The 27,051-nt window shown below is 41.6% G+C and overlaps 6 protein-coding genes and 1 long non-coding RNA gene across 8 annotated transcripts in view; 4 read left to right on the top strand and 3 right to left on the bottom strand.

The window, feature by feature from the left end:
- Positions 1-27,051, bottom strand: part of LOC129788976 (dachshund homolog 2) — a 1,190,888-nt gene that overhangs the window by 1,008,251 nt on the left and 155,586 nt on the right. The window lies entirely within an intron of this gene.
- LOC129788946 (xanthine dehydrogenase-like) lies at positions 193-5,216 on the top strand. The gene is made up of 3 exons (XM_055825441.1): positions 193-259; positions 326-4,219; positions 4,834-5,216. Exons 1-3 carry the CDS (start codon positions 206-208, stop codon positions 4,882-4,884), a joined length of 3,999 nt encoding a protein of 1,332 aa, XP_055681416.1. The 5' UTR covers positions 193-205; the 3' UTR covers positions 4,885-5,216.
- Positions 5,157-10,260, top strand: LOC129788947 (xanthine dehydrogenase). The gene is made up of 3 exons (XM_055825442.1): positions 5,157-5,273; positions 6,107-9,997; positions 10,070-10,260. The coding sequence occupies exons 1-3, from the start codon at positions 5,229-5,231 to the stop codon at positions 10,118-10,120; spliced, it is 3,987 nt and encodes a 1,328-aa protein (XP_055681417.1). The 5' UTR covers positions 5,157-5,228; the 3' UTR covers positions 10,121-10,260.
- Positions 10,210-25,475, bottom strand: LOC129788941 (transport and Golgi organization protein 1). 2 transcript variants are annotated; one of them, XM_055825432.1, is made up of 6 exons: positions 25,296-25,475; positions 24,552-25,161; positions 21,929-24,487; positions 21,574-21,675; positions 19,812-20,491; positions 10,210-10,597 (listed from the first exon to the last, which is right to left on the bottom strand). In XM_055825432.1, exons 1-6 carry the CDS (start codon positions 25,405-25,407, stop codon positions 10,530-10,532), a joined length of 4,131 nt encoding a protein of 1,376 aa, XP_055681407.1. In that variant the 5' UTR covers positions 25,408-25,475; the 3' UTR covers positions 10,210-10,529. The 2 variants fall into 2 exon arrangements, with proteins under 2 accessions (XP_055681407.1, XP_055681408.1); XM_055825433.1 differs by lacking the exon at positions 10,210-10,597 and adding an exon at positions 18,883-18,944.
- Positions 12,680-13,276, top strand: LOC129789173 (uncharacterized). The gene is made up of 3 exons (XR_008750430.1): positions 12,680-12,841; positions 12,915-13,021; positions 13,103-13,276. It is a non-coding gene; the product is annotated as an uncharacterized LOC129789173 (long non-coding RNA).
- Positions 25,620-26,475, top strand: LOC129789124 (tRNA-splicing endonuclease subunit Sen2). Its single transcript, XM_055825772.1, has 2 exons — positions 25,620-26,109; positions 26,168-26,475. Exons 1-2 carry the CDS (start codon positions 25,698-25,700, stop codon positions 26,446-26,448), a joined length of 693 nt encoding a protein of 230 aa, XP_055681747.1. The 5' UTR covers positions 25,620-25,697; the 3' UTR covers positions 26,449-26,475.
- Positions 26,422-27,001, bottom strand: LOC129789152 (COX assembly mitochondrial protein homolog). The gene is made up of 2 exons (XM_055825809.1): positions 26,863-27,001; positions 26,422-26,801 (listed from the first exon to the last, which is right to left on the bottom strand). The coding sequence occupies exons 1-2, from the start codon at positions 26,921-26,923 to the stop codon at positions 26,491-26,493; spliced, it is 372 nt and encodes a 123-aa protein (XP_055681784.1). The 5' UTR covers positions 26,924-27,001; the 3' UTR covers positions 26,422-26,490.

Raw genomic sequence — 27,051 nt, 5'->3', positions numbered from 1 at the left:
TTTTTTCGTTTATTTGCGTAAAAATTTTTGGGAGCGAAATGATTAAACTAAAGAGGCTACTAAAAGGCTTCTGATAAGATAATTTTCCATTCTGTTTTGCTCGTTTTTAAATGGAGTGGGGATTAAAATCTCGAGAGTAAGAATTTATATAAGGCAACTTTCTGTTAAAGGTGTAGTCAGTCTTATTCTCAGTGCAGTGGCAAACATGAAAGAAATTGTGATCAGCTCAACGTTGATATTCTTCGTCAACGGAAAAAAGGTAAATCACATTGCAATGCGGAATTATATTAGAATTCAAGGTTTTTCTATACTCACTCACGCACAGATTGTGGAGGAAAAGCCAAATCCGGAATTAACACTTCTGACTTATTTGCGAGAAAATCTCCGGTTGTGTGGAACGAAGTTGGGATGTGCTGAGGGTGGATGTGGTGCGTGCACGGTGATGGTGTCACGCGTGAACCGAGACACGAAGGAGGTGCAACATTTGGCTGTTAATGCATGCCTGGCGCCTCTCTGTTCCATGCACGGACTCGCTGTGACGACGGTTGAGGGAATTGGCAGTACCAGGACACGGCTGCATCCTGTCCAGGAGCGCATTGCCAAAGCTCATGGCTCCCAGTGTGGCTTCTGTACTCCTGGAATCGTCATGTCCATGTACGCCACGCTGCGCAGCATCCCGAAGCCCACAATGGCTGATCTGGAGACAACTTTTCAGGGCAATCTCTGTCGCTGCACCGGATATCGTCCTATCATTGAAGGCTTCCGCACCTTCACCGTCAACGGAGGAGCTCAGAATGGATGTGCAATGGGGGAGAAGTGTTGCAAAGTTGCCGGAAATGGGAGTTGTAGTGAAGAAAGTAACACCCTGTTTGAACCAAGTGAATTCATTCCGTACGATCCCAGCCAGGAGCCAATTTTCCCACCAGAACTCAAATGCTCCGACATCCTGGATCGTCAGAGCCTCATTTTCAGCGGTGAAAGAATTTCCTGGTATCGTCCCACAACGTTCAACGAATTGCTGGATATCAAAAAGAAATTCCCCAATGCGAAGATCGTTGTTGGGAATACGGAAGTTGGGGTTGAAGTTAAATTCCGAAACTGCAATTTCCCAATTCTCGTGTCAACAACTGAAGTTTCTGAACTCAATAAAATCTCCGAAACTTCAGAAGGATTGAAAGTTGGTGCTTCCGTGGCTTTATCTCAAATGGAACAAAAACTGAGGGAGTTGATTGAGAAACATCCCGAAGGAGAGACGAGGATCTTTAAGGCAGTCATCTCGATGCTTCACTACTTTGCTGGCAAACAAATCCGTAATGTGGCTTCTGTTGGTGGGAACATCATGCACGGAAGTCCCATTTCTGACTTGATCCCCATTTTCACGGCAGCTAAAGTTGAATTGGAAGTCATGAATGTGAGTGGGCAGAAGAGATCAATTCCAATGGATGGGAATTTCTTCACGGGCTACCGACGAAATCTTATCCGTGCAGATGAGATTCTTGTGGCTCTGGTCCTTCCATTGACGCGTGAGGAGCAACATTTTGTAGCTTTGAAGCAGGCAAGACGCAGGGATGATGATATTGCCATCGTCAACATTGCTGTGAATGTGATCTTTGAGGGGATGAAATCCACAAAAGTAAAATCTCTCGATTTGGCTTTTGGTGGAATGGCTCCAACTGTCGTAACAGCCCCTAAAGCATCCGCCCTAGCAAAGGGAAAGGAGTGGAATCAGGATCTAGTTGAAGCTATTTGCGACACACTGGCCAGTGAACTTCCTCTGGATCCTGGAGCACCAGGTGGGATGATTCTCTACCGCAGATCTCTCACACTGAGCCTCTTCTTCAAGGCCTTCCTCGCCATTAGTCGCGATCTGAAACTTGAGGTTGCTGATGAGGAAATCAGTGGAGCTCATGCTTTCAAGGCTCTTCATCCGAAATCCACGCAGACATTTGAGAAAGTTCCCGATGGGCAGGAGCCGTGGAATCCCATCCGACGTCCTCAAGTTCATGCTTCGGCCTTCAAACAAGCCACCGGAGAAGCTGTCTACTGTGACGACATGCCTCGCTTTGAGAATGAGCTCTATTTAGGATTTGTCTTGAGCACTAAATCTCACGCAAAGATCATCAGCATTGATGCTGCTGAAGCTCTTGCATTTCCGGGAGTTGTAGCGTTCTATTCAGCTAAAGATTTGCCAAAAGATAGAAATTTTTATTCTGGACAGGGATTTGATGAGGAAGTGTTTATATCATCCATTGCAACATCACAGGGACAGACTCTTGGAATTGTTGTTGCTGAAAATCAATTTCTTGCACAAAAAGCTGTCAAGATGGTGAAGGTAGTTTATGAAGAAATTTCTCCGCTAATTATTACAATTGAAGATGCAATTCAGCATAAATCCTTCTTCCCTCAATATCCTGGAGATATTGTAAAAGGAAATGTTATTGAGGCTCTGTCAAAGGCAGATCATGTGATTGAAGGAGAGGTCAGGATGGGTGGACAGGAGCATTTCTACTTAGAAACTCATGCAGCAATTGCAACACCTCGTGATGCTGATGAGCTTGAGATCTTCTGCACAACTCAATGCGTTGATCAAGTTCAGCACTATGCGTCGTCTCTTTTGGATGTTCCACGCCACAAAATTGTTGTTCATGTTAAGAGAATCGGAGGAGGATTTGGCGGAAAGGAAACCAGACATCCCTTAGTGGCTATTCCTGTGGCATTCGCTGCTTATAAACTTGGTCGTCCAGTTCGATGTATACTTGATCGGAATGAAGATATGTTGATGACTGGGACGAGGCATCCCTTCCTGTACCAATACAGAGTTGGATTTGAGAAGAATGGAAAAATCACAGCAGTGGACATGAAGATGTACAACAATGGAGGCTATTCCTTGGATTTATCTCGAGAAGTGTGCAACGTATCGATGCATCAGTTCCTAAATTGCTACCACGTACCCAATGTTAGGGTTCAAGGGCGGATCTGTAAGACAAATCTTCCCTCCAATACAGCCTTTCGTGGCTTTGGAGGACCCCAAGGGATGTTTGCAACTGAACAGATCATTCGAAAAGTAGCTCAGGTGCTCCAGAAAGACTACCTGGAAATTATGCAGGTGAATCTTATAAGGAAAAACGACTTGACTCACTACAAGCAAATCATTGAGGATTCCAATCTCTTGCGATGCTGGCAGGAATGCATTGAAAGCTCCCACTTTCACGAGAGACGCAAACAAGTGGCAAAATTCAATGAGAAGAATCGTTGGAGGAAACGTGGAATTGCCCTGGTGCCTGTATGTCATGGAATTACTTTTGGAATTGATGTTTGTCATCAAGCAACAGCCCTTGTGATGATCTACACCGATGGGACTGTGCTAATTTCACACTGTGGCATGGAAATGGGTCAAGGACTCCACACAAAAATGATACAGATCGCCTCAACAGAGTTCGGGATTCCCTTTGAGCAAATTCACATCGCTGAGACGGCAACGGATAAAAATCCAAATGTTGTCCCAACAGCTGCGAGCATATCTTCCGATCTCAATGGTGTAGCCGTGATGGATGCCTGTAAAATCCTCATGGAACGCCTTGATCCCATCCGGAAGGAGAATCCAGAAAAAACTTGGGCTGAATGGATAAATTTGGCATATTTGGATCGTGTATCACTTGTAGCTGTTGGACAATGCGTCCTGCCAAAGTTAGAAATGTACTCCGAAGAACTTCCAACAAGCAAAGAGATTTTCTATTTCACAAATGGCGCTGGATGCTCTGAAGTGGAGATTGATTGTCTCACTGGGGATCATCAGGTCATCCGTACGGACATTGTCATGGATTTGGGATCGAGCATTAATCCAGCCATTGATATTGGACAGATTGAGGGTGCCTTCATGCAGGGATATGGATTGTTTACGCTCGAGGAGATGGTTTATGCTGCTGATGGGATGCTCCTGTCACGAGGCCCCGGAGCCTACAAACTTCCGGGATTTGCAGACATTCCCGGGGAGTTTAATGTCTCCCTCCTGACTGGAGCTCCCAACCCGAAGGCTGTTTATTCCTCCAAGGCCGTCGGGGAGCCTCCACTCTTCTCCGGTGCATCCGTTTTCTTTGCCATCAAGGAAGCCATTGCAGATGCACGTCGGCACGAGAATCTTGATCCGGATTTCCCGCTCGTGAGTCCGGCTACATCTGCTCGCATTAGGATGGCATGCCAGGATAAATTTACAGCGAAAGTAAGTTAATTTTTTTTTAAGATCCTGAGCATATTCGAAGGAAAGAAAATAATTTTAAAAAATTCAGAAAGGAAGAACGTTAATTTTTAGCAAATTTTTAAAAGAAAAAAAAGAGGAATAAATCATAAAATTCTAACTATTAGATGTACCGCTCGTATTAAGCGGAGAATGATCTCAAATTACAGTGATGTCCGCAACAACATTCTTGAGCTTCCACTTTGAGTCGATATTGGGACTTTCCCGAGATTCCAGAAATGGCAAATATTATTTTATTAGAGGCAATATTTACTATTAAATTTACCTGTTCGTAGCATCGCGGGAAAATCCCAATATCGACTCAGAGTACAACCTGACTGTTGCACTGGAGCAATGATCTCTTCATATAATTTCTTTTTAAATTCTTCCCAATCTTTGAAACTTTTTTGCATGCCCAATACGGAAGTTTCAAGCATTTCCTCTCCAAAAAATGCTTTAAGCATAAAATAAATTAAACAAAAAACATACATATGTGCTAAAAACTCTTGAGATATAAAAATAAACGCCACGTGAAGTAAAGAGTTGAGCTTAAAAACTCATCTTATCACGAATATTTTCTCTGTCTAATCTCTTTGCAGTTCCAACTACCGAAGGAGGGTACTTTTACACCATGGAACGTTATGCCGTGATAATTAATCCAGAGGGGATTCATTAGAGGAGCTACTCACTCACACAATGTTGAAGAAAATTGCGTCTTATCAGTGAACTTCCTAAAAATTTATTCCAACTGCTGCCTCAGTGATACGCGGCGATACTTCTCATCAACACTGATGGGAATCTTTCGACGAGAGCTCCGAGTGCGAGCACATCAACTAACTCAACTTGAGCACTTCAGTCTCGTCAGATCCGTTGTTGGAGCAACATTAATTAAAATCAATTGATCTACCATTGAACAGCACAAAAATTTTATATTCAGTGTGCCTCAAAAATTTTAAAATAAAAAAATTGTTTGATTTGTAAATAGCTGCGAAAGATGGGAACAAGTGGAGTTCTAGTATTTTTTGTGAATGGAAAAAAGGTTTAAAATTATTTTATTGAATTTGATATAAGTTCTAGCTTAGATTTCGTACGACAAAATTGCGTAATGACGATTAAAAGTTCGAAGATGGCCTTCGGGAGGAAAGCTTGAAGCTAACTGCCGCGTGTTGTGAAGCAAATAAATCAATTTTAATTTTTGTGATTTTGCCACGTGCTGAATGATTTATTTGTCCACGAAAACAGCTACCTTGAGACCGGGGTTAAAACGGTCGGAGAAGGGTTAAGGAAAAGCAGAAAATATCCCTAATTCTCAAGGAAGTAGAGCAAAATTGTCTCACATAAAGTTGGAGGGTGGAAATATAATTTTTTGAGCTTTTCCTTAGCCCTTATCTGGCCTGATTAAAACCCAACTAACCCAACTTGGGTTTTAAAGGGTTGAATCGTTGAATTAATTTTAATCACTTTTTTTATAAAGGTTTAAAAAGAAATTCTTAAGAGAAAAATTCACAGAACTTTTTTCAAATATTTTGTAAAAAATAATACAAAAAATAATAAAACAACGTAAAGAAAAAATTGATTAATCTCGTGGAAATTGGCTAAAATGTAATTAAATTATATTGAAGGAAAAAACGCAAAAAAAAGTTATTAGATGGGTTTTCTATCGTCTAAACTCGGTTCAACATGAAAACAATTTAAGCTAAATGAATTTAATAACCGTGATAAGGCTATCAATGTGTCATCTTTATCACTCACGGGGGTCAAAAGTGATAAGGAAGACACACGAAAAGGGGAACAAAAATTGTAAATAAGATTTTGCAGTAAACAACATTCAAAATTTCTCATTTTTCTCCTCTTGGAAAAATTCGCACATAGATCGTGGAGGAAAAGCCAAATCCGGAATTAACACTCCTGACTTATTTGCGAGAAAATCTTCGGTTGTGTGGAACGAAGTTGGGATGTGCTGAGGGTGGATGTGGTGCGTGCACAGTGATGGTGTCACGCGTGAACCGAGACACGAAGGAGGTGCAACATTTAGCTGTTAATGCATGCCTGGCGCCACTTTGTTCCATGCATGGACTCGCTGTAACGACGGTTGAGGGAATAGGTAGCACCAGGACACGGCTGCATCCTGTTCAGGAGCGCATTGCCAAAGCTCATGGCTCCCAGTGTGGCTTCTGTACTCCTGGAATCGTCATGTCCATGTACGCAACGCTGCGCAGCATCCCGAAGCCCACAATGGCTGATCTGGAGACAACCTTTCAGGGAAATCTCTGTCGCTGCACCGGATATCGTCCTATCATTGAAGGCTTTCGTACCTTCACCGTCGACGGAGGAGCTCAGAATGGATGTGCAATGGGGGAGAAGTGTTGCAAAGTTGGCGGAAATGGGGGTTGTTGTGAAGAAAGTAACATCCTGTTTGAACCAAGTGAATTCATCCCGTACGATCCCAGCCAGGAGCCCATTTTCCCACCAGAACTCAAATGTTCAGACATCCTGGATCGTCAGAGCCTCATTTTCAGCGGTGAAAGAATTTCCTGGTATCGTCCCACAACGCTCCATGAATTGCTGGATATCAAGAAGAAATTCCCCAATGCGAAGATCGTCGTTGGGAATACGGAAGTTGGCGTTGAAGTTAAATTCCGAAACTGCAATTTCCCAATTCTCGTTTCCACAACTGAAGTTTCTGAACTCAATAAAATCTCCGAAACTTCAGAAGGATTGAAAGTTGGTGCCTCCGTGGCTTTGTCTCAAATGGAACAAAAACTGAGGGAGTTGATTGAGAAACATCCTGAAGGAGAGACGAGGATCTTTAAGGCAATCATCTCGATGCTTCACTACTTTGCTGGCAAACAAATCCGTAATGTGGCTTCTGTTGGTGGGAACATCATGCACGGAAGTCCCATTTCTGACTTGATCCCCATTTTTACGGCAGCTAAAGTCGAATTGGAAGTTATGAGTGTGAGTGGGCAGAATAGATCAATTCCAATGGATGGGAATTTCTTCACGGGCTATCGACGAAATCTTATTCGTGCAGATGAGATTCTTGTGGCTCTTACTCTTCCATTTACGCGTGAGGAGCAGCATTTTGTGGCATTGAAGCAAGCACGACGCAGAGATGATGATATTGCCATCGTCAACATTGCTGTAAATGTGATCTTTGAGGGGATGAAATCCACAAAAGTAAAATCTCTCGATTTGGCTTTTGGTGGAATGGCTCCAACTGTCGTAACAGCCCCTAAAGCATCCGCCCTAGCAAAGGGAAAGGAGTGGAATCAGGATCTAGTTGAAGCTGTTTGCGACACATTGGCCAGTGAACTTCCACTGGATCCTGGAGCACCAGGTGGGATGATTCTCTACCGCAGATCTCTCACCTTGAGCCTCTTCTTCAAGGCCTTTCTCGCCATTAGTCGCGATCTGAAACTTGATGTTGCTGATGAGGAAATTAGTGGAGCTGATGCTTTCAAGGCTCTTCATCCCAAATCCACGCAGACATTTGAGAAAGTTCCCGATGGGCAGGAGCCGTGGAATCCCATCCGTCGTCCTCAAGTTCATGCTTCGGCCTTCAAACAAGCCACCGGAGAAGCTGTCTACTGTGACGACATGCCTCGCTTTGAGAATGAGCTCTATTTGGGCTTTGTCTTGAGCACTAAATCTCACGCAAAGATCATCAGCATTGATACTGCTGAAGCTCTTGCTCTCCCGGGAGTTGTGGCTTTCTATTCAGCTAGAGATATTCCAGCTGATAGAAATCTTATTGGTCCTGTTTTTCACGATGAGGAACTTTTTGTCTCTGAGACGGTTACATCTCAATCTCAGATCATTGGTGTGATTGTTGCGGACAATCAGAGTTTAGCTCAGCGTGCTTCTAAGCTGGTTAAAATCGTTTATGAGGACATTAAACCCATTATTGTGACACTGGAGGATGCAATTGAGCATCAAAGCTACTTTCCGGGTTATCCAAAGGTCATAAGGAAGGGTGATCCGGAAAAGGCATTGAAGGAAGCCGATCATGTGGTTGAGGGAGAAGTCCGGATGGGTGGACAGGAGCACTTTTACTTGGAGACTCAAGCTTCAATAGCTGTGCCACGGGATAATGATGAACTGGAGCTTTTCTGCTCAACGCAACATCCGTCGGAAATTCAGAAACTCGTGGCACACACTTTGGCCATTCCTGCTTCAAAGGTGGTCACGAGAGTTAAGCGAATGGGTGGTGGTTTTGGTGGGAAGGAAACACGTGGAATGCTCACAGCACTACCTGTTGCATTTGCTTCCTATAAACTTGGTCGTCCTGTGCGGTGTATGTTGGATCGGGATGAAGATATGAAGATGACGGGAACGAGGCATCCATTCTTCTTCAAATACAAAGCTGGTTGCACAAAGGAGGGTCAGATTACGGCAATAATCGTGTCAATTTACAACAATGCCGGCTATTCGATGGATCTCTCCTTTTCCATTGTCGAGAGAGCCATGTACCACATCCTTAATGCTTACTACGTGCCCAATGCTCTCGTTGAGGGGTGGGTTTGTAAGACAAATCTCCCATCAAATACAGCCTTCAGGGGCTTCGGTGGACCCCAAGGGATGTTTGTTGGGGAGCACATCATACGGGATGTTGCTCGCACCGTTCACAGGGATTACGTTGAGGTGGCTGAACTCAATTTGATGCGCACGGGCTTGAAAACTCACTACAATCAGGAGGTGGAACTGTGCCAGGTGGGTCGATGCTGGAAGGAACTCATCTCGAGCAGTGACTTCCAAAAGCGTCGCAAAGATGTGGAGCAATTCAATGCGCAGCATCGATGGAGGAAGCGAGGAATATCCATTGTTGGCGTTCAATTTGGGATCTCCTTCACGACGGCTTTTCTCAATCAATCTGGTGCTCTGGTGCACATCTACACCGATGGGAGTGTCTTACTGTCGCACGGAGGCACTGAAATGGGCCAGGGGCTCCATACGAAGATGATTCAAGTTGCAGCCACAACTCTTGGCGTCCCATTCGAACGGATACACATCTCAGAAACATCCACGGATAAAGTTCCCAATACATCAGCTACAGCTGCGAGTGCAGGATCAGATCTCAATGGAATGGCTGTGCTGGAGGCGTGCAAAGTTCTGCGGGAACGTCTTGAACCCTACAGGAAGGCATATCCCGACGAGGGATGGAATAAATGGGTCTCCAGGGCTTATATGGATCGTGTTGGGTTGTCTGCAACTGGCTTCTATGCAACACCAAATATTGGTTACGATTTTGCCACAAATTCCGGACGTCCCTTCAACTACTTCACCTTTGGCGCTGGATGCTCGGAAGTGGAGATTGATTGTCTCACTGGAGATCATCAAGTCATCCGTACGGACATTGTCATGGATTTGGGATCGAGCATTAATCCAGCCATTGATATTGGACAGATTGAGGGTGCCTTCATGCAGGGATATGGATTGTTTACGCTCGAGGAGATGGTTTATGCTGCTGATGGGATGCTCCTGTCACGAGGACCCGGAGCCTACAAACTTCCGGGATTTGCAGACATTCCCGGAGAGTTTAATGTCTCCCTCCTGACTGGAGCTCCCAACCCGAAGGCTGTCTATTCCTCCAAGGCCGTCGGGGAGCCTCCACTCTTCTCCGGTGCATCCGTTTTCTTTGCCATCAAGGAAGCCATTGCAGATGCACGTCGCCATGAGAATCTTGATCCGGATTTCCCGCTCGTGAGTCCAGCTACATCTGCTCGCATTAGGATGGCATGCCAGGATAAATTCACTCAAAGGGTGAGAATTCTTTTGAATAAATAAATTTGCTTCTTTTACTAATAAAAAAATATTTATTTCTTTTCATTTCAGTTTGCTGAAGCAGATCCCAAAACATTCAAACCGTGGAATGTGATGCCCTGATGTTGCTGCAATTAGTTTATGCTTAGTTGGGGATGAGAATTAAATGTTAATTAAATGGGGAATTTTGCATGAAAATTAAAACAGATGAATTTATGTTTTAAATTATATTTATTAAAAATTTATTTACAAATTCAATACAAGTCACGTGTTGTATTTTATAAAGATTAGATTTATTTTTTAATGTAGATTTTAAAGGGTCTCCCTTGTCGATTGCACCACCCTCTTGTCGTTGCAAGAAATTGAATGGTTCCTTGAAGAATCCTCTGTGAATGCCACTGAATACGTTGAAACACCAAGTTATTTTTTTTAATTATTTTCTTTGACATCTATTTATTCTGTAGATTTTTTTTTATTCTTTTCAATTTAAGAACTCTATTTCCATTTAGCACGTTGATTTATTTATTCTCTCTTAGACTTTTGCATTTCCACCACCTTTTCGTGGCCCCAAACTATCTGCTGATCCCGAACTTAGTCCTCCTGGAATGATTCATTTTAGTTGCAATGCTAAAAATTTACTTTTCTTTCTAAAATTATTGAGTAAATAAATAAAATGAATGTGAAGTGATTTTGATTGAAGCAAAAAGAGTCTCTATTTGGGGCTCAATGATGAAAAAGATTCTGTGCAAAAGAATTTAAAGATTTGACATATATAAAATATTAGTACACCTTTAGAACACATAGCCAAGACACATTTCGTGCTATAAAAGATTTTTTTAAATTCAATTTTGCACCATTAAAATAGCAAATATCAAAAAGAACTAGAAAAAGAAAATATTTTCCACAAAAACAAATCTTTTCATCATCATTGAGCCCTAAATAGCAAGCGTGAGAGCTACTTTCTCCAAAAAAAATGTGAATTTGTTGAAAAAGAAAGAAAATATAAACAAATAAAAGCCTTAACCTTCATGTTGCACACCTTCCATTGATCTCCAAAAGCGATGCAATTCTTAATAAACAAAAATCCCAGAAAATATTCATTTCTTCATGCATTTTCTTTTATAACAAATTTTTAAAACAACAATATTGAGGCCTCACTGGATAACACACATAAAAAACACCAAAATGCGATGACATGAATAAAATTTTTACATAAAAAAATGATTTTCTTTCTGTGAACGCTCTCATTCTTCATTTTCACACAAATATGCAATAAAAATAACAATAAAAAAATCGGGAAGATAGAAGAATATTTCTTCTTTGAGAAAAAAGAAAAATGTCATAAAAAAGTCTTTTATTTGTATAAAATAAAAATAAATAAAAAATAATACATAATTTTTGTTAGGCTTGGGAACTATAGTGAGTCTTGTTTAAACTTTACTTTGTATTTATATAGGGCAGGATGGCCTAAATACGGAATCGATTTTTATCTGTTTTTTTTTTAGCAAAAATAAATAAATTATAGCAGCCAAGACACATACCAAATTATGTGAGATCATTTTGTTGGGGAATTACCTGTAATTGGTATGAGATATCACCCGGCTCTGGGAGGGCCACAAAAATTGTGCCCTCCAACGCAACAGAGCGCCCAACACCTTCTTTTATGTGAAACTACACTTGATTTGTGAATATTATATTTATTAATTAATTATAATGTAAGTTAATGATTGAGCGTAGTGTTCACGAAAACTTCTTATATATTTCTGACATTGCCAAGACACAAAATGCAAGGCCTACTTGTTTGAATAATTTGAACTTTCGCGCGCAACGCGAACATCCTCCGCGTCGTGAACAATACGCTTTACAATAAAGTATGCTCTTTCAATTTATGAAAAAAGCTAAAAACTACGTTAATAATCATTACATTAAAAAAGAAAAAATCAGGGTTACATATCCCCTTTGCAAAAACTAACCTATTCTTAAAATTAAAAGAAAAGTTCAAGAAAGTAATTAATTATATGTTAGAAATTAAAACTTCAAATTAAATTAAAGATAAACCTAACAATTAAAAAGGGGTTTAGCAATTCAGCAAGAAAATCTTTAAAGGAAAAGTCCTCAAGCCACTTACTTCATTTCATGTTTACGCGTATTTATGAGGCTTTGCCAATTTTAAGATCAATTGAGACTGTTTAAATTATATCAAATAATTGTTCACTCCCTTGGGTCCTCATCAGTCCCCGCGTCACTGATCGGCAAACGAACCACCTTCGTTATTGGTCTCGTGAAGATGCCCCGTGCAGTCTTTAGTTTCAACACCCTGACATTACCATCTTTCCCAGGAAAAACATCTATAACTTTCCCCAAAGGCCAGTGAGTGGAAGGCATCAGCTCTTCAACAAACAAAACAACATCGCCTATCTTTATGTTTGATGTTGGAACACACCACTTAGCACGAGTTTGCAAAGTATGAAGATATTCCTTTTTCCATCTCTGAGAAAAATGTTGCACATAGTGCTGAAGTTTTTGCCATTTTTCGAGTCGGTTGAACTTGCAAGCAGTGACGTCGGGATCTGGAAGTTGCGGAAGACCTTCCAGTTTCAAAAAGTGACCCGGAGTGAGAATCAGTGGATCATCTGCATTATTTGGAAGTGGGAACAAGGGACGACTATTAAGCACCGCTTCTACCTGCTTCAAAATAGTCATCATTTGCTCAAACGTCAGAGTAGCACCCTTCAATACCCTCTTCAAGTGAGTTTTACAAGAGCGCACCGCAGCTTCACACAAGCCATTATGGTGCGGACCACGAGGAGGTTGGAAACACCATTCTATTCCTTTGGTAGCGAGGTAAGGATGGAGCTGATCTTGCAAATCTTTGCTATGAAACAGTGACTTCAATTCCTTATTTGCCTTCACAAAGGTGGTGCCATTATCCGAGTACATCCGCTTTGGTGAACCTCGAGTGCTGACAAAGCGTTTGAAACAAGCCAAAAAGGCATCAGTTGAAAGGGAGCTTACAATGTCAAGGTAAATTGCCTTAGTTGAAAGACAAACAAAAACTGCGATGTAAGCTTTGTACACAACACCTTTACGACCTTCAATTTTTAGCAACACGGGACCTGCGTAATCTACTCCAGTTGAATGGAAGGCAGCGACATATTCCACTCGAGGCTGGGGCAAGTCACCCATCAATTGCTCAGGTACTGGAGGGTTGGCACGGATGCAGTTTATACACAATCGGTAGATTTTACGAGCTAGAAGACTACCTCCTAATGGCCAATATTTTTGATGGATGGACGCTAGAAGTAGTTGTGGACCAGAGTGGAGTGTAAGGATGTGCTCCCTTGCGGCATATTTTTCCGCCAAAGCACCATCAGGAAGGAGCATTGGATGTTTGGTATCGAAAGGTGCATAAGAATGTTCAAGTCGGCCACGAACGCGAATTATTTCATTCGAATCCAAAAAGGGACGCAATGAACGAATTTTCTTGAACCTTCGCTTAGTATTCAATGAACCATCAATGATAGCACGGCGGACATCATCCATGTGAGCCACCTGTTCCCACTTGACCAAAAGATGCTCCGCGGTCCGTAACTCAGAAATAGTAGGACGACCACTAGGCAATGGGGGAGTACTTCGGGTTATGCGAGTATTTCGCCGTTTGGCTTTGAATCGAGGGATTACTTGGAATATCACTGTAGCCAAGACAGATTTGATTTTATCAAGACTGCTGTATCGCAGCATCAAGTACTCATGAAGCGAAACAAAGGGCTTTCCAGTTGAATCTATTGGGTCACGGGAAATAGTTGGTGTCACAAGACACTGAGAGCTCGTAAGTGAAATTTCGCGATAGGATGAATGGGAGAAGGGTTTGGGCCAATAAGATTGATCTTTAGTGAGCCATTGAGGACCCTTCCACCAAATCTCCGCGTTTTTCAATTTCTCAGGACTTGCTCCGCGAGAGAGAATATCAGCTGGATTTTCTTGTGAGGGCACATGACGCCATTGGTCGCTTGTGGAGATTTTGAGGATTTTTGAAACCTTGTTTTTCACGAAGACCTCACGCTTTACATTGGGATTGTTGATTTGGCAAAGCACTACCATTGCATCAGTCCAAAGAAAACATGAGTCAATTTTTAGACATTGTGACACGGTTTGTGCCAATTCAGCCCCAAGAAGTGCCCCACTCAATTCTGCCTTTGGAACAGTTAATTCCATTTCTTCATCTTTCTTCGCAGGATCAATATTCTCGAATTCCTCATTATCAATTTTACCCTTTTTCTTTTTCTTATTCACTGGGGAGATGTGAGATTTCGAAGTAAGAAGCTGTGAAGTGCGATTTCCATGCTTATCTTCGCACACCAAGAAACACACCGCTCCGTATGCAGAAGTAGTAGCATCGCAGAAGACATGGATTTCCCAAGACTCAACTGAGGACAAAGATGAGACACATCTGGGTATGTCAATATTTTCGATTTCAGGCAAATTTTCAATGAACTGCCGCCAAGAATGTAGAGAATCAAGGGGAATGATCTCATCCCAATCTTGTTTCAGTTTCCAAATTTCTTGGAGAATCAATTTTGCAACTGTGATGATTGGGCCAATCAATCCCAAAGGGTCAAAGAGTTTCGAAATTGTTGACATGATTTTTCTCTTTGTGGTGGAGTCCAGTGAAATTTCAGGAAGGTTGATCTTGAATCGAAAAATGTCTGATTTTGGATGCCAATGAAGACCAAGGGTTTTAATGGAATCAACAAAGGACATGTCAGTCTCTTCTGATTGAGCAAATCCATCAATGTTTGACCTGATTTTTGACAACTCCATACCAGCACTCTTCAAGATCGCAGTCAATTGCTGCATAGTTTCAATTGCCTCTTCAACTGTTGGAACGGATAGCAAACAATCGTCCACGTAACAATTAGACGTGAGAACGGAAGCTGCCAAGGGAAATTTATCACCCTCATCTGCAGCCAATTGTGCCAGGACACGAGTTGCGAGGAAAGGAGAAGCAGAAGCTCCAAAGCATATCGTGCGAAAACGATATGATTGGACGCATTTGTCTGTCTTTGATTGCCATAGGAATCTTAGCAAGTCCTTATGAGGCAAGTGAAGCAGAATTTGGAGATACATTTTCACAATGTCTGATGTGACAGCGAATGGAAATCTGCGAAATCTCAGTAGCACTGAATAGAGGGGTGGCTGAACCACAGCACCAATTTTCAAGCAATCATTCAGACTGAAACCTGTCTCAGATTTTGCACTGCAATTAAAGACAAAGCGATATTTAGTCGATCGAGCATCCTTCTTTATGACACAGTGATAGGGCATGTAAAAGGAAGGATTGTGAATCTCTTCGTGAGGAACCTTTTCGATAATACCCTTAGCCAGATACTCCTCAAAAATTTGAGAATAATGATCATGAAGATCAGGGTAATGATTACGCATTCGCGATTCCAACGAATAGAATTGACGAAGAGCCGCTCGGTGATTTGAACCCAAATTAGAAACATTATCGTTGAGGGGAAAGTGTACAACATAACGCCCCTCATCGGATCGTGTCGTTGTGGAAGAGAAGAGCTCTTCTACTTCCTGGTGTTCAATTTCAGTTACAGTTTGTGTTGGAAGGGACTCAGTAACCCAAAACTTCCGGATACTAGCATCAAGTTGCTCAACAGAAGTTGTGTTGCACACAACAGTTTGATAAGAGGAACTGGATGTGGCGGATTGTGGTTGATCGATAGAGCCAACTACAAGCCAACCCAAAGTTGAATCTCTCAAAATGGGAAGTCCCTCACCCAACCGGAGAATCTGACCACCAACAATTTCAAAGAACAGGGCAGCCCCAACGAGGATATCAATAGGACGGGTGACATGCCATTGAGGATCGGCCAACTGATAATTCTGTGGAATGTGAATATTGGTCAGATTAATATTCCAATTTGGTTGTTCACTCGTTACGCGTCTCAACACAGCACATTCAAGCGAGTAGACTTCATTAGAGTTCCCGTGAAGGGGTGAGATGCGAAGAGTGGTAGTGTAACGGGAATATTGAGTAGCAGATCCAACGCCCTCAATTGTAAGGTTTGCAGTAGATTGTTTGAGACGCAAATCCTGACACAAACTGGTGGTTACAAAGTTAACCTGAGAACCTGCATCCAAGAGCATACGACAAGCATGTGGTTGATTGTGTATATCGTATGCAAGCACCATGGCTGTTGCCAACAAAACCCTTGAATTCACCCTGCCATCATCATCTACACAATTGTAAGAGGCTGGAGTTGATGAGACCATTGTATTGGGATTGAATTGATAGGAGGTATTTGCTGACAGTGGCGGCGCGTTACTGTCTGGGGGCCCACGAGAGTGACTTTCTACAGGTCCAGAAGCAATTTGTGATTCGTGCAAAAGACGATTGTGCTTCTGGTTGCACAGTTTGCATGATTGATATTTGCAAGATTCAATGCTGTGCTTTTCAGAAAGGCAATTTGGGCAGAAGCTTAAAGAGCGTACAGCTTCAATTCTCCTCGAAATGGGCAGAGCAATAAAAGTTTTGCACCTGTACAACTTGTGAGGTGATTTTTGGCAATAAGGGCAAAGCGATTGTGTCTCCTGTTTGGAGGCAGTGTGACTTGAAAGCTTTTTCTTATCGGATTTGTGCTTCTGATCACAATTATTTGAATTTTTTCCCTGATTACCTGACAATTTAGGATTGAAGAGAGCATACTGTTCCAACTCACGCCAACGGTTGATGAGAAACTCCTCGAATTGTGTCCAAGATGGGATGTCATCGAACTTTTCTCGGGCCCACAAGGATTTTGTCTCTGGATCCAGCTTTGAAAGCACATGATTGATGATCCAGGGATCCTTCTGGGATACCGAGAGCGAATCCAACGTCTGGATGACACATGATGAAGTAGTTTGCAACCTCTTGATGGCAGCTGCTGATGGTTGAGACACCGAAGATTGCTTCATGAAAGTGTCTATGTGTGCTGCCACCATTGAGCGTTTGTCGTTGTAGTGACGCAGTATTGCTGACCAAGCCACATTGTAGTTTTCCTCACATATTGTAAGATGATTGATGACAAGAGCTGCATCGCCCTTGAGAGCAGATTTGAGGTAATTCATCTTCTGGATGTTGGAAAATTTGCAATTGGAGTGCACCACCGAGACGTACACATCATGAAATGATTTCCACTCCAGATAATCGCCAGAAAATTGCGGAAGTTTTATTCTCTCCACTTCTTCGACGATGGCTGGCCCACCAGAAGGTAACATCAATTTCATCTGTTCTTCCTGAGCTCTGAAAAATTGTTTCATGTTCTCAGAGTCAGCTTCACGTTGCTTCTTTTGCTCATTTATGTTGTCGGTGAGTGCATTGATGAGCACAGAAAAATCTGGTTGATTTATTGTTAATTCCTCCGTCTTGTTGAGAGACCTATTGACCTTCACTTGGGCAATCAAATTGGTAATTTCTTCTTCCGCTAAGGAACACTGAGAAGCAACTTCCTTGGCTTCATTTTTCAGATCAGTTTTTCCAGCTCCAGTGGTGGTTTGTAGAATGAGAATTTGGGTTTGCTGCGCAAATTTTTCTCCAATACGATCATACGATTCCCGCAATGCGAAAAGATCTCGTAGAACTGTCTCATCTTGAAGGTCACCAACTTCTGAAGAGAATTTTTCCAACTTTTTCTTGTTATTGGCCAATTTTTCCCTCAAAATGTCTAGAGTAGCTTGCGACATTGTGAATTTGGTGTAGTCACGTAGTCTATTGAAGCAACTCTAAGCTGTTGAATAATTCCAGATGGAGGGAAATTAAAGGAATTTTCCAGAGGCGTACTCAATGTATGGTTGCTCGATGATCTGAGACTCTGATGCAGACGCCGTGGATTTTTCAATTTGTTGTTGCTGTATTTGTCCCACAGCGCTGGACAATTGACCGAAGGACCACAAAAGGATGTTGGGGAATTACCTGTAATTGGTATGAGATATCACCCGGCTCTGGGAGGGCCACAAAAATTGTGCCCTCCAACGCAACAGAGCGCCCAACACCTTCTTTTATGTGAAACTACACTTGATTTGTGAATATTATATTTATTAATTAATTATAATGTAAGTTAATGATTGAGCGTAGTGTTCACGAAAACTTCTTATATATTTCTGACATTGCCAAGACACAAAATGCAAGGCCTACTTGTTTGAATAATTTGAACTTTCGCGCGCAACGCGAACACATTTTATGTATCTTTTTTTTAACAGCAAGTTTTCTTAGAAGTTCTTACAACTATCTAACGTCGTTTATTAATCTTTGAATTAAATTTATTCTTTATCCACGAAAAGCCTAGTAGGTACTAAAAGTTAGATTTAGACCATCCTCCTCTACATTTTTTTTTTTAAATATTCTCTCTCAAACAATCATCGTTGATGTGCAAAAAAAACAAGAGGACAGAACATAAAAGTGAAGAAAAAGCAGTAAAAGTGGATGAATAAATGTGATGAAATGTGATGGAAATATATTCAAAGGGTCTCATCTTTTGACCAAAAAAACTAATCTTTTGGTCAAAGGATGTTTTTGGAATTTCTTTATCAGGGGAAGATATAATTTTGCCTGAAGGATAAATCAACAAAAACAAAGGAGATATTGCTCCAAATTTTCAATTTCATTTAAATAATTTTTCTTTTTAATCCATTAATTAAAAAAAATAAAGCTAAAAATAAAATTTTGCATTATAAATTTTTTTTTAATTTGCAAAATTAACATTAGCTCAATTAGTTACGATTCCTAAATTTTATTTCACCAAAATTAATTTTCTTTTCACGAAAAGAAAAAGAAATATTTGGAAATTCATTTTTTAGTATAACACGAAAATCTATAAATTAGAACCAGAATGGTCAATAGAATACTGATCTATTCCCTTTTATGTATTTTTGGTTTGCAACTTAGCCCATTCCGCTGAAAGAACATGTTAAAATTATGAAGATTTTTTATTTAATTGGAAAAATTCTCATCTAATTCAGAAGAAATAGAATTTCTCTAAAATTTTCCTTAAAGCTCCTGATCTTTTTGCATAACTTTTAGCATTTTTATTGCACTGAAGGAGAAGAAATAATAAAGCAAAAAGGATTCTTGAGGATTTAAATAAAATTCCCAAAATATTCTTCAAAATTAATTAAAAATTCACAAATTTAAAAATTTTTTCGTCCTCCCCGATTTAAAAAAATTTTAGTGCTTCGATTTGTGCATAAAAGTATACAAAAAGATGTTACTCAATAACTACTTTTCCCCCATAATTCCTAAATCTTTATAAAAATTAAATTTCGATTAAATTGTGATAAAAAAAATCAAAAATTACATTTTAAAAAAATGGCCTCAAAGTTTTAAAAATATTTGTTCAAAAACTCAACTAAAATTCTTCTTTGGTTAATATAAAAATTAATTTTCTGTACGTGACTTAATTTATTAATTTTTTTCAGTCAGTTCAAGCTCGAGAATATTTCCCAAAGAAAAATAAAAAAAAAGATTTTCTTTTATAAAAAAAAACGAAAGCTCTTCATTAAAAGAAAAAAAAAAGTGAAAAAGTGCTTAAACTTTTTGAATTTTAATGTGAAAAATAGCGAGAAAAAAATCAGAAACGTGAAATCTCATCGTCGTAATCATCATCATCATCATCATGGGGATAATGATGAGATCCCTCGCCCTGATTGTGTCTCCTCCGCTCGTAATTTGAGTAGTAGGAGGAAGATGAGGAGGAGGATGATAGAGAACGAGAAGAGCATGAGGGTGATGAATAGAATGGTGGAGAGTTATTGGATTGTTTACCTTTGAATTGCTTCACACGTTCCTCGTGCGATTGCGGCGACTGCTGACGGTGCGACGGGGGCGGTGAATAGGCGCTGTAGCCACGGTAGCCGCCACGTGAATGTGCCGGCGGGGGCGTCGGTGGTGGACTCACATCTGTCTCTGTCTCATACGGGGACATTGGGTAGCGATTGTGGTAGCGATCTGGGGTGTAGCGCCCCCTATCTGGTGGACTGAATCTCCCATCGCGATCATCCACGAGGTTCGGGGAGTAGCGATTATTGGGCGGTGGTGGTGACATGAGACGTCCGAGGGGTGGCAGGCGCATTTCTGCCGGAATGAACGGACCGGGTGGCATGAAGGGCGGTGGTGGTGGCATAAAGGGTGGCGGCAGGAACGGCGGTGGCGGCAGAACGCCCATCAGGGGTGATCCCGGAGTCTCAACCCCATGCAATGGCGATGGGGCATCAGTTAGGCTATCTATGTTGTTGGTATTGTTACTATTCCCTACGCCATTCTCCGCAAATGACGTCAATTTGCGTCGCAGCGTCGACGACTCAATGCGCGACTCTTCGAGACGTCTCTCCGCTTGCCTTGTGGCTAACCACGATTCCTGCGCACGATTCTCAAGAGCACCAATTTGAGCTTTATGTGCTGCCCGTTGAGCCTCAATCTCAGCCCTAAGTGCATCATTTTGAGACCTAAAAAACCCCAAAAATTCCCCATTTTTAGTAACTTTTCCTCCCTTCCGTTAAAATGAAAAGTCAATCATAACGCGTCCAGTTATAAGAGTTGGTGTCCCACAACGTGTGAAAGTTTGTTTATGCGTTGTAGCGATTTGTGAGCAGAATTAGTAGGCAAACTTGATTTTTTTTTTGTAAAATTCGGCAATTTGATGGATAAAAATGGTCATATCTCTGGTTCTATATGACCTACAGAAATTTCTTAAATAGATTTGGAAAGGTATTAAAACAGGCTATAAATTGACATAAATTTCAATAATTTTCAAGGTCATCTCCAGAACACAAAATGGCAGTTTTTTGTTTTACGAAAACAGTTTTTGGCATTTTTTGTCTCGAAGAAATGGTTTTAAAGGTTTTTGATGTTTTAGAAAGTTGTAGGGCTTCTTGAAACCTTTCATTTGATACCAAGATGGTCAAAATCGGTTCAGACGTTCTCAAGTTATATCGAAAAAACACTTTTTGCTTTAAACTGCCATATTTGCTAAACCGCTTGACCGATTGTCAAGTATGAATTATCGATAAAAATGCCTCACTGAGCTCTACAACATACTAAAATTTCAGACCTCTAGCTGTAAGGGAAGTGGTTGATGGTAGTTCAAAATGGCGGACGGCGGCCATCTTGGATTTTGAAAATGCGAAAAAATGAAATTTTACACCCACATTTCTATAGAAAACTTCAAACCGGAAGTTTCTATCTCTCACCGTTCTCGAGTTATAAGGCAAAATGATGACCATCGGCAGGCCGGCCGGATCAAAAATTTTCCACCACCATTTTCGTAATGTGGGATGTCTAAAACGTGCTCATACCAAGTTTGAGCCCGATCTGAGGTGGTCGGTTTTTTCGACGATTACAATACTTGATGTTGGCCACGAAGTGGAACACCAACTAATAATTTAAAGGAAAATATGTAAGAAAAAAAGAAAATCTCTACCAAACTTCAAAAGCAAGAACAATATTTTTCACATGGCTGCATGCAAAAATAAAAGGAAAAATAAACAAAAAAAGTTAAATAAAAAAATAAATTTAAAATTTAACGTACTTCAGTGTCTGAATCTCATCTTGCATTGCACGAATCTTCTCAACGGTGCTCGTTGTTTCTCCTTGAGATTTCATCCACATTGCCTCCTTCACGCTCAATTCCCTTAAAAAGAAACAAAAATTAATTATCTGATCAGCTATAAATTTTATTTTGGGGTAATAAATTTTTCTATTAATAAAAATGAAAGCTTATTTTGTTGATAAATCAATAAATAGATAAGTTTTCTATATCAACTTAATATTATTTAATCTCTCTCACGGAGTTTTGTGATTTTATTGCGAGAGAAGAGATAAATTCATTAGAAAAAAAAAATTAAAATGTTTAAAAATGAATAAACTCCTTTTTTTCAACTTACTTCTGCAACTGCGTCTCCTTGTCCTTGAAGTAACTCGTGAGGACTTCAAGTCGTGTCTGTGCTTCGAGTCTCTCCTTCTCGGCATCATTGTACTCCTTCCGCAGCTTCTCAACTTCCTCCCCGACAACCTTCACGTGATCCTCCAGCAACTTCCGAGCCTCATTCTCCTCTTCGAGCTTCTCCTTCATCGCCTGCCTCTCTTTGGTGGCAGCCACAAGTTGAGTCTTCAAATTCGCCACATTCATGATCTCCTCAAAGTTCTCCCCACCACCACCACCCCTTTGACCACCCTCCTGCTTCAGGGATTTTATGCAATCCTCCAATACCTGAACACGCGATTGACTCTGCGTGAGGGCTTTACTGATATCTTCATACCTCGCCTGGTGCGTCTGGATTTGTTTCTTCAAATCCCGACTTTCGTCATTCTTCTCCCGCATCAGAGCATCCACACGTTCCTGGAGTTCCTTCACACTGTCCTCCAGACGGGATTTCTCTTCGTCTGCCTTTGAGCATTGTTCCCGCAGTTGTTGCGTCTCCTCGACAAATCTCTCCGATTGCGTGGCCAGGGAGACCTGCAGCTCACTATTCTCACGACTCTTCTCCGCCAGGGAGGCATTTATTGTCAATATTGTATTTTGCTGCTCATTGAGTTGCTGCTGAAGTTCCTCCACACTACTTATAATTGAATCACTTCCAGATTGATTGCTCAGCAACTCCGACACCATCCGGTTGAGCTCAAGCCCAGCTTCAGCGGCATTTTCAAGCTCCTTCTCGAGTGACTCCACCTGCTCCTGGAGATTCTCTCGTATGGCCTGACTGTTGTTCAGCTCCGCACGGAGAGCTCTAACCATATCATTGGATCCGAAGGAATTATTCTGGATACTCGTGAGCTTCTCTCGTGTCTCCATGAGCTCCCCATTGACACTCCCGCACTCCTTCAGCGTCACCATGAGTCTCCGTTCAACGGAATTCAAACGGAGCACTAATTGCCTCTCCCGGCTGCACTGAACAACGAGATAGTGACCAAATGTGAAGATCAGAATAGCTCCAGCGCTGATTGAGAGGAAGAGGATTAAACTACTCATGCCCAGAACTTGATCCATAAGCAATTGCAGGAATTCATCAAAGGTGAAAGAACTGCTCTTCTGTTCCTCAACAGCCTCACTCTGGGGTTGTTCCTGTTGCACTCCTTGAGATTGTGGACTCACCATTGGATGCCGAAGCTCCTGACTTTGAGGCTGATAGCAGAATTCATCCACACAGTTTGCCGTCCATTTATCCTTCTCTTCAAATTGCGAAGCTTTCTCCGAAGAATCCTTCCCAATTTTCATATTTAGCACTTTCTTGATGCTATCAAAGAGCCCAGAGAAGAATCCTTCACTATTCTCTTCTTTTGAATCCTCCGGCGGGATTTTCTCATCTTCCACATCCTTCTTTATCTCCTCGAAACTTCCAACACCAACAGATTCCATTGCTTCCTCCTTCGGGGGCGGTGCTTCTGTATTTTGCTGAACTTCAGGCATTTCCGGAAGTTTTCCTTCAGCACTTTCGCGATTTTCTTCCTCTGTCGGAGGTTGTTGCGGAATCGGAGAGAATTCTGGGGGTGAAAGAGGAAGTTCAGGAGCTTTCGCTTCGGGTTCTTGGTGAATGTGTGGCGGGGGAACATTCAACAAGGGTGGAAGATGTTGATGAAGAGGAGGTAATGTGGTCGATTCAGTGGAAGGAAGTTCAGGAGGATTCTCTTGTGGATGCGGATGAGGGAGAATATTGTAATCAGGCAAAGGAGGCAGTACCGGAAGGGGTTCTTTATTAATTTCCTGAAGATTTTCCGGAGAAGCTGCCGGATGTTGATTTTCATCCACAACTTCCTCTACTGGGATTTCTTTTCGTTCCTCCCTGACTTCCGGAAGCTCGCTAGATCCAGCAAATTGAGAAGTTTCATTCGTAACACCTTCAAGTTTCTCATCAACATTTGCGGGAACTTCCTGTGATTGTTTATTAGGCAATTGTGAGCTTCCGGTGCCTAGATTCTCCCCAATAGTTGGAGGAAGAGTCGGAATAGGCTTAAATTCCGGAATATCTTCTGCAGAGAAAACTTCCTCTCCGGAAGTAGTGTCAAAAAGCGTTGGGGCCGTTACAAAATCTTCCGGATAGTAATGCGTGTCTTGAGTTTGGGGCGTTGTTAGCTCAATCTTTGCTTCCTGCGTGGATGAATCCACTGAATTGACTTTAAGTTCCTCTTCGGATTGTCTCTGTCCTGATATGTTGGCATCTGTTGGATTTTCTGCTGCTTTTACGTTTTCCTGAGGAAGTTTTTCAGCATTTTCTGCCTCTTTTGGTTGTTCTTGCTCCAAAGAAGCTCCTCCCTCGGCTTCCTTGGAAGGAAGTTCCTCCACAGTACTGAGAATTTTTCGCTCCTGGAATATCTCATGTGGTTCCGGAATTTCCGGCATTTCATCGATATTTATGGGATTTTCTGTACTGGCATTTGGAGCTTCTTCCGTGGATTCATCTTCCTCCTCCTCCTCCTCCTCTTCGTCGTCTTCATTGTAATCCTCCCTAGAAAGGGAAATGAATCTCATTAGAATTCCTGATTCTTGTTTTTCCTTAATTCAATACTTACCCTTCTTCGTCGTAATCTTCTTCACTTCCTGCTTCCGTATCCGGAGGTGAATTCTTTTTCTCATCTAATGCATTATTCACATCTGGAAGAACTTGAGGCTCCTCTGCTTTCTCTTCAACGGAACTTCCTCCAAATATTTGTGAGAAGAATCCTTCCTCTTCCTTTTCAACAACTTCTGGCTTTTTCTCTGGTTCATCCTGCTGAACATTTTCTGGTTCATCCTGCTGGGTCTCTTCAGGTTCAGTTTGTTGAACCTTCTCAGTTTCAACCTCCTCAGTTTTTTCAGGAGCTTCAATGGGTTTAGGAACAGCTGGAGCTGTCTCATTGACTTCCTCGGAAGTTTCTTCAATCAATTTCGGATCAATTCCTGCCTCCTCTTGCGCCAATTCCGTGGGTACTTCATAATCCAATTTTGTCGTGAGTACCCTCATTTCCCGGATGAGATTTTTCGGCACATACCCACGTCGGCCCTGGATCTCAGCGCCCCAATAGTTGGGCTCTGCTCCGGCGGATTTGGAGAAAATCTTGACGTGTACATTAGCGCGGAATCCAAGGACGTACTTCTCCACTGAGTTGTAATTCACCTGCGTAACTCCCAGGGAAATGGGTTCTAGAAGACGTGGAGGGAAAAGGCATTGAATTTACGGGGAAAATGGGGAAACCTTTTTCTGTGAAAATTCCGCAATGGCGAAGTGAAAGCTGTCTGGGCTCTTGGGGCATTCCATGCGACGGAAAGGGGCTCACCTGAACATTTGGGATCAGCACAGAGACGCAAATTGGATATTTTAGCATCACACAAACTATTTATTAACACTAGAACTAGAAAAATCACATTTATTCTACATATTTTCCGCATGTTTCCCGATTTTTCCTAACTCGCCACATCACCGCTGAAATTGCTTCGAAGTTTTTGCTGAATTTCAAACGTCAACGTTTTCAGCACATCCCAGCTGAACAACTACTTCATACACATGGCATACTTTTCGCATACAAATAGCACTTCCCGGTGGAGGTGGGTACATGTTCCACCGGGAAGTACTGACTGATTGCTAACTCATATGCGAAAGGGTAATACATCAATTAAACTCTGGCAGGAAATTGTAGTTTATTTTGAGTTTTTGTGAAATATTAAAGGATTTTCCGGGAATGTCGTTCAGGAGGAAGCCAGGAGCACCTAAACATTTAACTGTCATCACACTCCCATCGGGAAAACACACAGGAATACTAAAAGATTTCCTCGTTGAGATTGAAAATGAGGATTCAGTAAAGAATCTCCAGGAAAATGGTTGTTTTGGCACAAGGATCTCAAGGAGGAAAGCTGAGGACTCGTGTGAGAAGGAGATCTTACTGATTTCAAAGGAGGAAGCCTTCTTTATGCAATTTTGCTTAAAATGTCTCACAATTTCCAACAAAGATGGGAAGATTTTTTCCACAGAAGACATCTTCGATGTCTTCCGGAAGCAAAAGAGGAATTTCATTTCGACTTTTATTGCCTACTGCTACCTCAAGAGCAAAGGATGGATCATAAAGTCTGGATTAAAGTTTGCCGGAGATTTCTGTGAGTACATCTCTTTATTCTTTCTTTTATCCTTTTGTAATTTGAAATCATCCTCCAGTACTCTATAAGGAAGGTCCCCAGGCCTACCATTCGAGCTACGTAGTCACTGTTCAGGACGACAATCCCGAGAATACAGATCAAACCCCATTCACCGGAAGGGATTTGCAGGGATTCCACAGAGTTGCAGAAGCAAGTGGAAAAGATGTTCTAATCCTCACAGTAAGATACCCAAAAGGATTCAATAGTCAGGAATTTAAATTCCAGGACAATGCATTCAGGGATTTTTCAGTAACAGAATCCAAGCCAATGAGATTTACATTCAATCCCAATGTGATTTAATTTTCTAATATACATGCTCTTCCCTGACTTCCTCTGCTCTCCCTATTGCTGCTGCAGAAGATTCCGATGCTTCTTCATGATCCCAGTGCGACGGAATTCTGTCCTTTCGTCCAGATAAATTTGCCGGCATTCACTCTTGAAGACCTCATCTTGATACCATTTTGTCAGGCAATTCTTTAGTTTGTCATTCTCCTTCCGGCACGATATCACCATCAGGAGACCCTTGTCCTTGCAGCAGGATTCAAATGCAGCCACTTCTTCAGTGCATTTTTCTGCCCTGGCACGATCTCGCATTATTTTGGGGATCAGGACCTCAATCTCCACCTTACGCAATGATTTATCATCTGGATCTCCTGGAAATGTTCATTGTTGTTGCTAAAATATTCTCTATTTTGCGTTATTTCTCTTCCGTACCTAATTGCTTTGGACCTGAGGTGTACCTCGAGGATTGTACGTTTTCCTCCTGACCAGTCATCTTCACAAATCCTCCTCAAAACTCTCTTCAAATCATCAAAACAACACTTTTCCGGTGATTGAAGAATAAACTTTGAGGTTAGGTTCATTGCCAGCTTTCGGGTTCTTTCGCTTGGCGTTCGTTTATGC

Source organism: Lutzomyia longipalpis, chromosome 2, assembly GCF_024334085.1.
Source record: "Lutzomyia longipalpis isolate SR_M1_2022 chromosome 2, ASM2433408v1".
Lineage (NCBI taxonomy): Eukaryota > Metazoa > Arthropoda > Insecta > Diptera > Psychodidae > Lutzomyia > Lutzomyia longipalpis.
The sequence above is the reverse complement of the archived record's forward strand: the minus strand, read 5'-3'. Positions and strand labels throughout refer to the sequence as shown.

Excerpts from the sequence above, each read along its gene's own strand:
- LOC129788946 (XM_055825441.1), top strand. The coding sequence starts at position 206 with ATGAAAGAAATTGTGATCAGCTCAACGTTGATATTCTTCGTCAACGGA. Across the intron at positions 260-325 it reads TCTTCGTCAACGGAAAAAAG|ATTGTGGAGGAAAAGCCAAA; the intron begins GTAAATCACATT and ends ACTCACGCACAG. Across the intron at positions 4,220-4,833 it reads AGGATAAATTTACAGCGAAA|TTCCAACTACCGAAGGAGGG; the intron begins GTAAGTTAATTT and ends ATCTCTTTGCAG.
- LOC129788947 (XM_055825442.1), top strand. The coding sequence starts at position 5,229 with ATGGGAACAAGTGGAGTTCTAGTATTTTTTGTGAATGGAAAAAAG. Across the intron at positions 5,274-6,106 it reads TTTTTGTGAATGGAAAAAAG|ATCGTGGAGGAAAAGCCAAA; the intron begins GTTTAAAATTAT and ends ATTCGCACATAG. Across the intron at positions 9,998-10,069 it reads AGGATAAATTCACTCAAAGG|TTTGCTGAAGCAGATCCCAA; the intron begins GTGAGAATTCTT and ends TTTTCATTTCAG.
- LOC129788941 (XM_055825432.1), bottom strand. The coding sequence starts at position 25,407 with ATGCGGAAAATATGTAGAATAAATGTGATTTTTCTAGTTCTAGTGTTA. Across the intron at positions 24,488-24,551 it reads GAAGATTACGACGAAGAAGG|GGAGGATTACAATGAAGACG; the intron begins GTAAGTATTGAA and ends TTCCCTTTCTAG. Across the intron at positions 21,676-21,928 it reads AAGGAGACGCAGTTGCAGAA|GGAATTGAGCGTGAAGGAGG; the intron begins GTAAGTTGAAAA and ends TTTCTTTTTAAG.
- LOC129789124 (XM_055825772.1), top strand. The coding sequence starts at position 25,698 with ATGTCGTTCAGGAGGAAGCCAGGAGCACCTAAACATTTAACTGTCATC. Across the intron at positions 26,110-26,167 it reads AAAGTTTGCCGGAGATTTCT|TACTCTATAAGGAAGGTCCC; the intron begins GTGAGTACATCT and ends ATCATCCTCCAG.
- LOC129789152 (XM_055825809.1), bottom strand. The coding sequence starts at position 26,923 with ATGACTGGTCAGGAGGAAAACGTACAATCCTCGAGGTACACCTCAGGT. Across the intron at positions 26,802-26,862 it reads CTCAGGTCCAAAGCAATTAG|GAGATCCAGATGATAAATCA; the intron begins GTACGGAAGAGA and ends GAACATTTCCAG.